The sequence below is a fragment of the Malaclemys terrapin genome, chromosome 2, assembly GCF_027887155.1.
Source record: "Malaclemys terrapin pileata isolate rMalTer1 chromosome 2, rMalTer1.hap1, whole genome shotgun sequence".
NCBI classification, from domain to species: Eukaryota; Metazoa; Chordata; order Testudines; family Emydidae; genus Malaclemys; species Malaclemys terrapin.
Window position 1 is genome coordinate 230,900,206 of NC_071506.1, and position 13,439 is coordinate 230,913,644.

Sequence of the window (13,439 nt, forward strand, 5' to 3'; positions counted from 1 at the left end):
TTTTAGCCACTGATCCTAGCTCATTTTCACTGGCATTCACTTTGTTTAGATGTCCAATCTCCACCAATCTTCTTAGTGAAAACTGAAATGAAGTCATTATGCACCTCTGCCATTTCCACATTTTCTGTTCTTGTTTTCCCTCCTTCATTGAGTAATGGGCCTACTCTGTCCTTGGTCTTCCTCTTGCTTCTAATGTATTTGTAGTGTTTTCTTGTTACCCTTTATTTCTCGTTACCCTTTATTTCTCTAGCTAGTTTGATCTCGTTTTGTGCCTTGGCCTTTCTAATTTTGTCCCTACATACGTGAGTTATTTGTTTATATTCATCCTTTGTAATTTGACCTTAGTTTCCACTTTTTGTAGGATTTTTTTTTTTTTTTTTTTTTTTTAAAAGATCATTGAAGGTCTCCTGGTTAAGACAAAGTGGTCTCTTGCCATACTTCCTATCTTTCCTACACAGTGGGATAGTTTGCTCTTGTGCCCTTAATAATGTTTCTTTGGAAAAACTGCCAACTGTCTTCAATTGTTTTTTCCCCTTAAACTTGTTTTTCAAGGGGATCTTACCTACCAACTCCCTGAGTTTGCTAATGTCTGCCTTCCTAAAATCCATTGTCTTTATTTTGAACCTAGAACAGCCTCTCCCCTATTAGCTTTCTCTACCTTCTGAAATAAAAAATTGTCTCCAATACATTCCAAGAACCTGTTGGATAATCTGTACCCTGCTGTGTGATTTTTCCCAACAGATATCTGGGTACTTGAAGTTCCCCATTACCACCAAGTCCTGTGTTTTAGATGATTTTGCTAGCTTAAAAAAAGCCTCATCTACCTCTTCATACTGGCTAGGTGATCTGTAGTAGACCCCTGCCATGACATCACCCTTGCTTTTTCCCCTTTTATTCTTACCCAGAGGTTTCAACCAGTTTGTCTCCTCTTTCCGTCTCAACCTCAATCTGATTGTGTACATTTTTGATATATAAGGCAACATCTCCTCCCTTTTTTTCCCCTACCTGTCCTTCCTGAGCAAGCTGTACCCTTCTATACCAATATTTCAGTCATGAGTATTCTCCCACCAAGTCAGATGCCAACTATGTCATAGTTGTGTTTATTTACTAGCATTTCAAGTTCTTCCTGCTTATTCCCCATACTTCTCGCATTAGTATAGAGACCTTTAAGATACTGATTTGATTTCTCTCCCGCCCCTCAGTTCTGTCTTGCTTCCACCTTATCCCTGCTATAACAGCCTATGCTCCCCCCAAATACGACCCTTCTCCCAAGTCTCCATGTTTTTAACTTGCCTGTGGGCTTTGGTCACCTGCCCCCTTCAAACCTAGTTTAAAGCTCTCCTCACTGGGTTAGACAGTCTGTATCCAAATATGCTCTTGCCTTTCTTGATAGGCGGACCCCATCTCTGCTTAGCAGTCCTTCTTCCTGGAACAGCATCCCGTGGTCAAGGAAGCCGAAGCCCTCCTGGCAACACCATCCATGCTGCCAGGCATTCAACTCTAGGATGCATCTGCCTCTGCCTGGGCCCCTACCCTTGACCAGAAAGATCGAAGAGAACACCCCTGTGCTCCCTACTCCTTCACTCTTAGTCCCAGAGCCCTGTAGTCACTCCTGATCTGCAGAGGGTCGTACCTTGCAGTATCATTAGTGTTCACATGGATGAGTAGCATGGGGTTCTAGTCAGAGGGCCGGATGATCCTCGACAATCCCTCTGTAACGTCTCGGATACAGGCCCCTGGCAGGCAGCATGCCTCCTGGGCTGCTATGTCAGGGTGACAGATGGGTGCCTCCGTCCCCCTCAGAAGAGAGTCACTAACCATCACTACCCTACGTTTGCCCTGGGAATGGTGGCTGCAATCCTCCCAGCCTTGGGGTACATGGCTTTCCTCTTCAATCTTTCGGGGGTGATTCCTCATTGCTCATTGCCAGGGCACCATAATGGTTTCCCATCACCATGGTGGGTGGGTTGGTAGTTGGGGTGGAGCACTCCCTGCTGCCAGAGGTAACCAGCTACAGAGGACTGCTGTCACACCACCAGGTGAGGAGGATATGGCTCTGTCACAGGGAGGACACTGGCAGCTTCCTCAGCCTTGGATGTCTCCATATGACTACTCTCAAGGAATTGCTCATGGGCACGAATGCTCCTCAGCCTAGCCACCTCCTAATGTAGCTCTCCTGCTTCCTGAGAGATTCCACCAGCAGGCACCTTTCACACTGGATGGTTCCCCCCCCAGTTTGACTTTCTGAGAGTGGGAAATGCAGGCCACAGTCTCTGCAAATCCACACCAGGATCTAAGTAGAGGCATCAATGGTTAGGCTGTCTGTCTGGGTACAGGCACAGGTGGAGGAGACAGGAGCAGCGTTGGCACTGGCGATGCAGCCCTTCCTAACCATAGCGATTATATTCCATCTTCCTCCCACAGACCTCCCTCTCAAACTCCTCTTTGTGATCCCCTTGATTCATATACTTCTCGTTAACTTAATAGCAGCTGTATGCACACGGCATTTTTAGGTTTGATTTCAATAACTGTTGCAGAGTTATTACTTTGTGTGTTTCTTATTTATAGCCCTATTTTGTATTAAGGCTGGGGTTTAATTTTTTCAAATGGAGTGGTGGTGGTTTTTTTTTAAGTTAAACCCTACACACATTGATTTAGATCTCTGTGACAGGCATCTCCAAGAGTTAATATTGATGACTCCTTGGTAGCAAAACTGGCAGAAACATTGAACCATGAGGAACCAACACCTGAAATCTTCGATGACATTCAGAGAAAGGTATAACATATTCACTCTTTATTTAACAGGAATTATTGAGACTCATTACAGCAAAGTGGATTGATTTAAATCAAAATGATTTAAATAACTGAATTTAATAATGATTTAAATCAGCAAGCAGGAAACCTTGATTTAAATAGTTGATGTTAGTCATGTTTTGCATTTGTATTTTTTAGTTAAGATGAAAACAACAAAAAACCACCTTGTTTCTTATTTGTGATAACCATTAAAACATATGGACTTGCAATTGAATATAGCCTTCACACTAAACTTGGTGGTACTTGGTACTAACCAGAAAGATATAATATATCTATACTCATTTAAATAGCTATGTAGCTTGACTCACATTTATTCAAATTCTTAATTTTGACTTTTTTTATTGTTAGAAAATGGTGAATGATTCATTTTTATTAATAAATTCTATTTCCTGTGGTTTTGTCAAAACAGCATTTTAATTTGAAGAATTAAATAAAGCTACCTTAAATATGCTGGATACATAAAAGTTGATCAAAAACTGATATATTAAAGGAAATATTATCTGTAGTTAGTGAATTGAACTGATTGTTTCTGGTCACCATGTCCTTCAAGATTTTAGAACTGGGTTAGCTTCATCCTCTTGGACCTAGTTTTTTATTCATAGAATAGAAGAAGAAAACAAGCATTCCTGCTTTTTCAAATCCCAATTGGTTTCTTAACTTTGAATGGATTAGTCATTGAACTGAAGTAGTTGAATAATCTGACATGAAGAAAATATTCTTTCTACCCCTGCAGAAGAAACTAGGGCTGTCAAAAGCTGGTTTAGCCCTTCATTAAAGGCTGGTTCCAGGTGCTTAACTAGTGACTTCCACCTGTTCAGGGGTTTGACATTCTTTACAACTGGGTGGCAAACATACTGATTAATACTTATTTTTGTATTTAATTTAAATGATTTTAATAGATTATAATAAATTTAGGCCTTAATATAGGCTATCAAATTCAAATTTAATTTTGAATAACTTTATTTGGTTAAATAAGTCTGTAATTTAATTTAAATTAAAAAAATCATAGATTTTTATTCCCTCCTTACCTCCCCCCCACCCTTCTACCAGATTTATTGGCAACAATCAAACTTTTCTTCAATTTTAGATTAGTCATCCTATGCTGTTTTACAGTTCCAGTACACAGACCTCATAACTAGTTCATTGTTTTAAAAACAAGTGGGGAAAAAAGATGTACATATGATAGTAATTTTTTGGCATTGTTATAATTAGGGTGATATTGATATCTGTGTGTTAAAGCTCCAGTTTAGGAAAGCATCCTTATTGAGGACCCATTTAAACATGTGCTTAAGTCCCACTACTTTTAATAATATCATCAAGGTAAGGATGGGTTAGTATATTTTTGTTCCTGAGCTAGGAAATTTTTAGGCAAGTTTTTTTGCAAGTACACCTCTATCCCGATATAACACGAATTCTGATATAACGCGGTAAAGCAGTGCTCCGGCGGGGCGGGGCTGCACACTACAGCAGATCAAAGCAAGTTTGATATAACGTGGTTTCACCTATAACGTGGTAAGATATTTTTTTTTGGCTCCCGAGGACAGCGTTGTATTGAGGTAGAGGTGTATGTTGCTATTGCAATGAATAACTTCCAGAAATGCTGTTAAAATATTAGGGTGCTTTTAGGTGTGAAAAAAGGTAAAATCTATCTACAACAAAGGGGGAGACATTTTTTAATCTTTTTACTGGTAAGCAAGATTTTGTCTGGTTGAGCAGATATTCTCTATACTTTCAAAGGGCAATATTATTAGAACCAGTAATATCACACCTTGTTTTAAAAGTGCATTGTTAACTGTGCTTCATGTGAACCAAAGCATTTGTATAATACAGCAACAGGATTTAAAGAAAACCCCCAAAAAGGGAGTGCGTGTGAGAGATGATGTGTTCACATAAACAATTTGTCATGCACATTTTAATAAAAATGTGTGTTTAGAAACTTATGTTAACTATTAGCTTTGGTAATCTTGGTATTTTAAATCAATAAGGTGTATGACTTGATGCTGCGGGATGAAAGATTTTACCCTTCATTCAAACAAAATGCTCTGTATGTGCGCATGTTAGCTGAACTGGATATGCTGAAGGATCCTAGTTTCAGAGGATCAGATGATGGGGAAGGAGGTAAGGTCATGAACAATTACTTTTCCTTTTTAGCCTTGTATTTCCACTTAAATATTAAGCAGTCAAGCAATCAGAATTTTCAGTCTGACTTTTCAAATGATAAATGTATATTGGTTTGCTGTATTTCCTTCCCACATTCCGTTCTACATGGTCACCATGTCCTTCAAGATTTTAGAACTAGTTAAAGCTCATTCTCTTGGACTTGTTTTTTTATTGATAGAATAGAAGAGAAAAACAAGCATTCCTACTATATGTGGAGTTCTGAAAGAGTTACACATTTTATTTAACTTTACTAACTGATGTTAAACAGTATTTAGATTCATTTTATTAAATTAAATGTATACGGTATGTCACAGATGCTAAACTTCTAGATAAATTGTAATCCAGTTATTGGTATATATTTAATAGCTATCTTTATCACTAATCCTTGTGATGAACTGAAACTTGAGATTTTTATATTTAGATTCCTGATTTAGCTGATTTTATATAAAGCGGAGTGAAAACTTTCCCACTAGAGGCACTGAGTAAAATAAATATATAGCTTTAACTCAGATTTTCTCCAGATACGTTGCATGAAGGGAAGTGATGAAGTTTGCCAACTCACTTCCAAATGTAATCTCTATTGTGATGTCATTATGTCCTGACATATTAAGCAATATGGCTCATTTTATGAAAGTGTGTACACTGTTGTGCACATGAGTACACATGCATTATGTGTGTACCACTTATTTGTGAGTATAAAATGAAAATGCATGAGATGAGTGTTCTGAAGGCTCTCTAAAATTTTAAAAATGATCACTACTATAGCCACTTCTAAAGAGAAAGTGCTAGATTCCATTGAGGAATAAAGGTCTTAATTCAATAACTAGTTAAAACCTTGGTTTTTATAGCTTCGGGCCATTGTTCCTAATCTCTGTATCATCTGGCCTGGGAATAGCTCCCTTTTTTATTTTATATTTTTATCTCAGACTATGATCCTGTTTCCTGAGTTGTCTTTTTCTAGATTATACAGATTTAGCCCCGTTTTTCTCTTATGACTTATACAAAATGATACAGGGTTTGAGGATAACTAAACTTATATCACAATTGATCCTTACCAATATAATGGAGGCTTTTAAAAAAAAAACAATCTAGATGCTAAAATGTATATACATATAAACAAAGTAGAGAAACAGCTGAAGATGAAAGATATAATTATTGTGTACTTTTATGCCCTCTAGTGGTGTTCTCTAGCAACATCTATAGAAGAATAAATTGGAGACCTGTTTGATGTCATCATTTATACTTCTGCCAAAATAATTTTTCACTACAATATATTGTCCAATGTTTAAATAGCTCAGTTGACGGGGCTTTCCCGATTGTCTTTGAGAAGGTCGTGTCAGTGAAACACAACCCAGGGTATTCTGTCAACTTTTCTGCTTCATCCCCAAACTATTTGACATACCTTTATATCTACCCATTATTGTGATTTAGAGTTTTCATGTTTATTATATCCTTTTTAGTTATTTGACCCAGCTTCACAATCTAGTTCTTACAATTCATATTAGTGACTCTGTTCCATTAATAATTTTGTTTCCTCAGAATTCTCTTCCGTTTGTGGACATCTCTCTATTATTGAAATGCTCCATGAATGAATGTAGTGTTCTAGGTGTTGTCTCACAGTGCCTTATAAACAAGGAACTACGTTATCTCCAAATTTGATACTGAATGCAGTTTTGCTAGCATTTATTCTCTTTATTTTGATATTTCTCATTATTTTGTATTAATAAAAATTAGTGATAAAATTGATTACCACATCTTAGTTCCATTCATGAGAGAAATTGGACAATACCATTTTTTCTATGGTTCCAGAATAAAATTCTTTATTTTAAAATCTTTGTTTCTTTGTAGGCTCTAGAATGATGAATAGATTACAGAAATTTCCTTTAACTGATGTCCTGATATTGTTTTGGCATTCATTGAATCACATTCCATGTTTGGTTTTTGCTGCTAGCCGACCATTTGTCCAGATATTTCATAATGAAAGCCAATTCGTGGCTTTCTCATGGTACAAACAAGGTGGCTTTTTTGTCCTTTTATGATGAGGCAAGAATAACAAAGTAAAGAAGAGCTAACATTTCCTTGTAGACATGAGTGTGGGACTTCCTTTGTGTGTATGCTAGCCCCAAACAAAATCCTTTGTTGGTGGGATGTGCACTGAGAAACTTTAAGCAAACATAGTTTTTACATGAAATAAATAGCAGGTTAATGCAACTTTCAAACACATGCCATAACAACCAAACATCACACGAATCCAAGTGCGTTTGGCTATTTATGTTCATGATAAAATCCCTTACACTTCTAACATATAACCAACCACAAATGTGTATGCCAAAGGGTGGCTATAGAGAGGTGTGTGTGTGTGTGGGGGGAGAGGGGATGGCAGGTAAGTGAGGAATGGGGGAATTTGGGCTTTATGTATGAAGAGGGGGAAGGTGGTGCTTTATGTTGGGTGACAGGTAAAGGATGAAAAGGGAAGAGGAATTCTGAGGTCAGGTCTACACTACAAACTTACATTGGTATAATTATGTTGCTCAGTGTTGTGAAAAATCCACACCCAGAAGCGATGAAATTATACCAACCTAACCCCCAGCGTAGACAGCGCTATATCATTGGGAGACATATTTACTGCCTCTCGCAGAGGTGGAGTAATTACGCTGATGGGAGAAGCTCTCCTATCAGCACAGTGGCATCTTCACTGAAGCGCTACAGCGGTGCAGCTGTGCTGCTACATGTAAGTGTAGATCTGTCCTGAGCAACTACTGGATAGTTGAGCAAAGTTTCTCTCTGCATCCCCCACCCCTGCCAGTATTTCTGTGTGCTGTTGTATGGTGTACCTGGGGAGCTGACCTGGGTTTGTGAGCATATGGGAGGAATGGATCTGGAAATTGGGGACTTAAAGGATAGCCTTCAGCCCCCCAGCAAGCTGTTTCCTTGCTTTGTGCTACCCTTGTAAGAATGATGGCCAGATGCATAGGGAACTGGACTGGAACATGGGAGACCAAGGTTTGGTTCCTGGCTCAACCACAGACTTCCTTTTGAGACCTTGCAAGTCACTGAGGGCTTGACTACACAAACAATTAGTGAGTGATAAGCTGGGGTGTAAATCTACCATAGCCTGCTGCCATTTGATCTACTGCCATTTCAAAACGGAACTTTTAGTGTGTAGTAGCAAGGTCCAATTGGACAATTAGCATGCAGCAGGCTAGTGCAAGGTAGTTTTACAACGCAACTGGTCATGCACTAACTGTTTGTAGAGAAAAGCAGCTCTGTTGTCCCAAGTAAAGTTAGTACGTTATGTTTGGAGACTAAATTCAATAGTTAATGTAAAATATATAGAGATTTTAGTCAAACGTAAGGTTACTTTCATATTTGCACTTTTAATGCTTGAGCATCTATGATCACTCCATGTGATACCCTGAACCTAAAATCACAAATTGTTCTGTAGTGTATGAATACTCTGTTCTTTTCTAGCTGCAGGTGCACACACATTTTCATTTAGATGTTGTGGTTGGAACCCTTAGGAGCTTAGACACTTGGAATTGGGTGTGTGTCACGCATTATTTATTTTTCTTTAATGTTTTGTTGTGTTTCAGCTGAGATCATTTTATTTCTATTGCATGACTCTTAGATGCAGCAACAGTTTAGAAAGTATTTTCTGAATTCTAAATTGATTTTTTTCCTGCAGAATCTTTTAATGGGTCCCCTACAAGCAGCATAAATTTGGTAAGTGCCTTGGGCTTTTTTCAACATTATAGAAGCTTTATAAAATAGTTTAAAGTATGTAGACATGAGGGTTTTGATTTTACTGCAGTTGCTTTTCTGAAAACATAAGCCTACCTTCCTGTTGAACTGATTAAGCAAATCTAAAACTGTTCATTTATCCACAGAATACAGATTTACTTTTCAGCCCTTTCCCTGTGTTTTAAAACATGTACAATTTATTATTCTGTCTCTCATGGAAATGGGACACATTCATCTACAATTATTTTAATTTATGTAGAAACATACGTTCATTCCTAAATGATTTCTTAAGTAGGTATGAGCTTAGGTGAAAATGAAATACCTTTTACATTGATGGAGCACCTTGAAACCATGCAAATCTACAAGGAATAACTTTTTGAAAAATAATACACCTATGAAATTGTAAGGTTGATAGAGATGATTAGCTTTCAAGATATGGCTTTAACAAATTTAGAAGTTTGTAAATGAAATTCTAAATTCTGATTTACATTAGTTAATACAAATAATTGTTCAAAATATATAAATATCAATCTTGCAGATTTCAGTAGTTTCCCTTTAGAATAAAAGTTTTGAAATAGTTAATCAGAACTGAAGAACCAGTTCAATTATTTGACTCCTCTGTAATTTTTAATAAATATTTGTAGCCATAAAGTTTGTATGTGTTCCAAGCTGCAGCCCACGAAAGCTTATGCTGAAATAAATTTTTAGTCTCTAAGGTGCCACAAGTACTCCTGTTCTTTTTGCGGATACAGACTAACATGGCTGCTACTTTGAAACACATATGTGAAGGTAATAGTTATGTGATAAACTTGTTTATCATACACTTTTGAGTCCCTTACCTGCCCTTTTGCCACTAATTTTTTCCAACAGGACTTATTCTAACATTCCAAATCCCTAAGCACATTCCACAGCCATTTAAAAAAAAAAATCAGCCTGCCCAAGTATGCTTCCTCCTTTTCCTCTCGGTGTGTTCCCCTAAATTACAGCTGGCTGAGGCCCAAGCAAGATTCAGCTGTGCTCCTGTGACCGTTTTCTGTACGTAAGTGTGGTGACTTTGGGTAGGTCTACACTTACCTCCGGGTCCGGCGGTTGTGGGGTCCCATGCGGAGCGGATAAAGCACACGACCAATGTGGTTGCAAGCTGAATCCAATTCTGTTTATTACAAGCTTTCTTTTATAGTTTTTCTTAACATTACATAACACAATTAGGCTATAATCACACATCTACCGATTGGACAAGAAGGAGAATCATGTGTTTATCACATGTATAGCCCCACACCGATTGGTTCAACCGTTCCTTACATAAGGCCATGATTTATTACCTTGTTTACCTCATCTTATGTAATCCCTAGACCACCAGGGGGCCTTACATAAGGCCATGATTTATTACCTTGTTTACCTCATCTTATATAATTCCTAGACCACCAGGGGGGCCTTACATAAGGCCATGATTTATTACCTTGCAAGTGTCCCATCGTGACCCTTACCTCCTCATGGAACTTTCCATTCGGTTGGTGTAGGGATGATATATTCCCACAGGCGGTAAGCAATCGATCTTCTGGGATCGATTTATCTCGTCTTGTCTAGACGCGATAAATCGATCCGGGATCGATCCCGGAAGTGCTCGCCGTCGACGCCGGTACTCCAGCTCGGCGAGAGGAGTATGTGGCATTGACGGGGGAGCCTGCCTGCCGTGTCTGGACCCGCGGTAAGTTCGAACTAAGGTACTTCGAATTCAGCTACGTTAATAATTGCGTACCTTAGTTCGAAGTGGGGGGTTAGTGTGGACCAGGCCTTTGAAGCCCATCTCTGTTCTCAAGGAAAGAGATGGGAACCTTATACACTGGGGCTCAGCCCTTACTGCAAGTCTGGAAAGGTCTGAAATCTGAATTTGAAGGCATTACTTTTCATGGCTAGCAAATGTTTTAGGTTGTTCTTTAGGGAATTCTTCGACTCTCTCCGAGTCTCTATAGTGTGATTCATCATAACCTAGTTACCTGGCTATAAAGGCAGAGGGATACAAACACTAGTCCTCACAATTAACTTGACAGCTAGTCCGTTTTAAAAAATGAATTGAAAGTAGTTTATCATTCTACATGTATCTTGGAGTTCCCCTGCCAATTTTTGTGGTTTTGCAATCATATTTTCTTTTTCTTCTCATCTGTTATGTAAAACACACAAAAACAGGGGAAACTGACTAATCAACTGTTAAAAGGAAATGGTCTATATATAATAGACATCAAACACATAAAATAAAAACTAGAGAAAAATAATTCAGCTGAAGTAATCTTACTGTAGCATGAACAGTGTAGGTTATAAAATTTCACACAACTATGATTTCTACATTGATTCTTTTAAAAAAAAAAAAAATTTCCTCAATAGTTTTTCTGTGTGGTAGTGGTGGTATTATTTTATTAATATGGGCAAATCCTGAATATTTGATGGGGGTAAGGAATGGTGGATTTATTAGTCTTGATGCTTACCTGCATAACTTAATCATAGCTTCCCCAACCATAATTAGTGCGGCCACCCCAAACTAAAGCAGGTATAAAACCTTGATAGTTACACAATTATGTATTATCTGCATGTATGTGAATTCGATATTAAACTTTTAAAATATCATTTACTCTTTGATTACCACATTTCATAATCTCATTGTAAAAATGATTTGCTCACAGTGTGTCAAGGACATGTTAGTGGTGGGATATGCTATTTTAAAAAAGGTCTGCATATGTGGAGGAACTTTTTACTTTCTTAGGTTTGTAACATTTAATGCTATTTCTGGTTTGCAATGCTTGTGCAGGTGTTTGAATACTAGTGGATTTTTTTTTTTGGCTGAGTTCCATGCATGGAATATGTCTACTCAAATAATACAGCTCCCTTGTGTCACTTAGTTACATAAAGCAGAACAATCTATGAATAGGAAAAAAGTTACTTCTAAGGTCGCTGACTTGCAATATTTTGCAGCTCACGGCAATACATTAACTGTCTTGGTGACAAAATATTTTTTTGCATTTGGATTAATTTGTGCTTCACTAAATGTAATTTGTATAAAACGTTTTTATGTAAAACTATTTCTCATTTTAAATGTCCTAATATCTCTAACAAAAAACCCAAATAACCCCACCCAACACCCCCACACCTTCTTACCTATTGTGGTAAATAATCATAGAGTAACCATAATGTGTTCGGTTTACTCATTCATCAATGCACTTCCCAGCATGGCCAATCTCGTTAAGTGGTTGCTACCATTTCCATTATAAAACTACGTTTTTAGCAGTTTATAACTTGATCATAAGAATGTATTTCAGACTTACTTGGAGGACAATCTCAGCCTAAGAGCTAATTTTTGTAAATCAGTTGTTTTAGATTCTAGATGGTTAGAGCAAAGTATATTTTTGTACCTTATGTTTAAGATAATTTTAAAATACAATACTGATGTATCTTAACTTTTTGCAGTTGATTTATATTGTAGATGAATCTTACCTGATATATTGAAATATAGTCTAATGATTTGAGATGATGTACAGAACCATTGATAAATAGTTATTGTGCATGTACTGCAAATTGTTATGCAGATATTATCTAAATGGGTCCATAATATAGAATTTACACTGGTGGTGGTAGTGGTGTTTTTTCACATTATATCTCTTCCAGAGGTGTATGCTCTTGTGCCTATAAAAATTGCACAAATATTAGCTTAATGGAACTGAATCAGGTTTCAAAGCTAGAAATATACAGTTGTGAACATAAACTAGATATCTGTGCACACATAAAGCTGTTCAGAAGTTTAACTGGTTATTGGTTTGTATAGATGAATAATATGCACTTACACATGTACACCTAATGTGCACATTTATTAGTTAGGGATTGGAAAATCTGGACATGGTATCCTTGCCTCCTTTGGACATCAGTACATGTAAATAGCTTTAATGTACTGTTTCTGTCTTCCCTATTTTTAAAAAATACAGTAACATTAAAACTTAAAATGTTTTCTTTTTTGTTTCTCTTTTTGTGAACACAATTGTCCCCACACTTTTTGCACTTGCAGATAATTTGCAGCCCCAAATCTAGTTCATTAGAAATCTGTCCAAGAACAAATAAGTTAACTGGGTAATTAATAATATCAAATAGCTGTAAAATGTGTTCTTAATGAAAACATGGTGTGATGAGGTTCCCTCTCCATTCATGATGCCTCCTGCTGGTTGCTCTGACAACTAGCTCTGTCTTGTGCTGCGCCCTCCTCAGTAGTCTCTTCATCCATCGTCTTCTCTCTGTATGTGTCCTCTCACACGCTCGGTTCTGCCGCTTCAGGTCTATGGCTTGGTCCTCCAGTCAGGTCACTATTTCCTTCCCCTTCTAAGGAAATCACAATCTTTCCAGACCAACTGTCTGGTGTCTCCAGCGCCCTGAGCCACTACGCAGTGGCTGGTAAGGGAACCCAGGCCCACCCTCTACATTGGGTTCCAGTCCAGGGACCTGATAACATGCAGCCTAGGCCTGAACTGCCTTTGACCTTGCTGCTGTTTCCCTGGGCTTTTTTCTACTTAACTGGTTCTCCCTTTCTCTGGGTTTGCCAGCTTCTCCACTCCCTCCTCTCAGAGAGTGTGTGCAGCCTGCCTTCCTGCAGACTCATACACTCTTCCCCCTTTCCAGAGAGTAACTGCCCTTCCCTAGCTGCCAATCTCTACCCTCTTGCTAGCTACCTGGCTTTCTACAGGCCC

The 13,439-nt window shown here is 38.0% G+C and overlaps 1 protein-coding gene across 3 annotated transcripts in view; it reads left to right on the plus strand.

Annotated features, from left to right (window-relative positions):
* The window catches only part of SNX13 (sorting nexin 13), a 150,551-nt gene that overhangs the window by 92,752 nt on the left and 44,360 nt on the right, over positions 1–13,439 (plus strand). For all 3 annotated transcript variants that reach the window (XM_054020257.1, XM_054020259.1, XM_054020258.1), the window contains 3 exons: positions 2,672–2,776; positions 4,800–4,932; positions 8,660–8,697. In XM_054020257.1, coding sequence (XP_053876232.1) covers positions 2,672–2,776; positions 4,800–4,932; positions 8,660–8,697 — 276 coding nt within the window. The remainder of the gene's footprint in view (positions 1–2,671; positions 2,777–4,799; positions 4,933–8,659; positions 8,698–13,439) is intronic.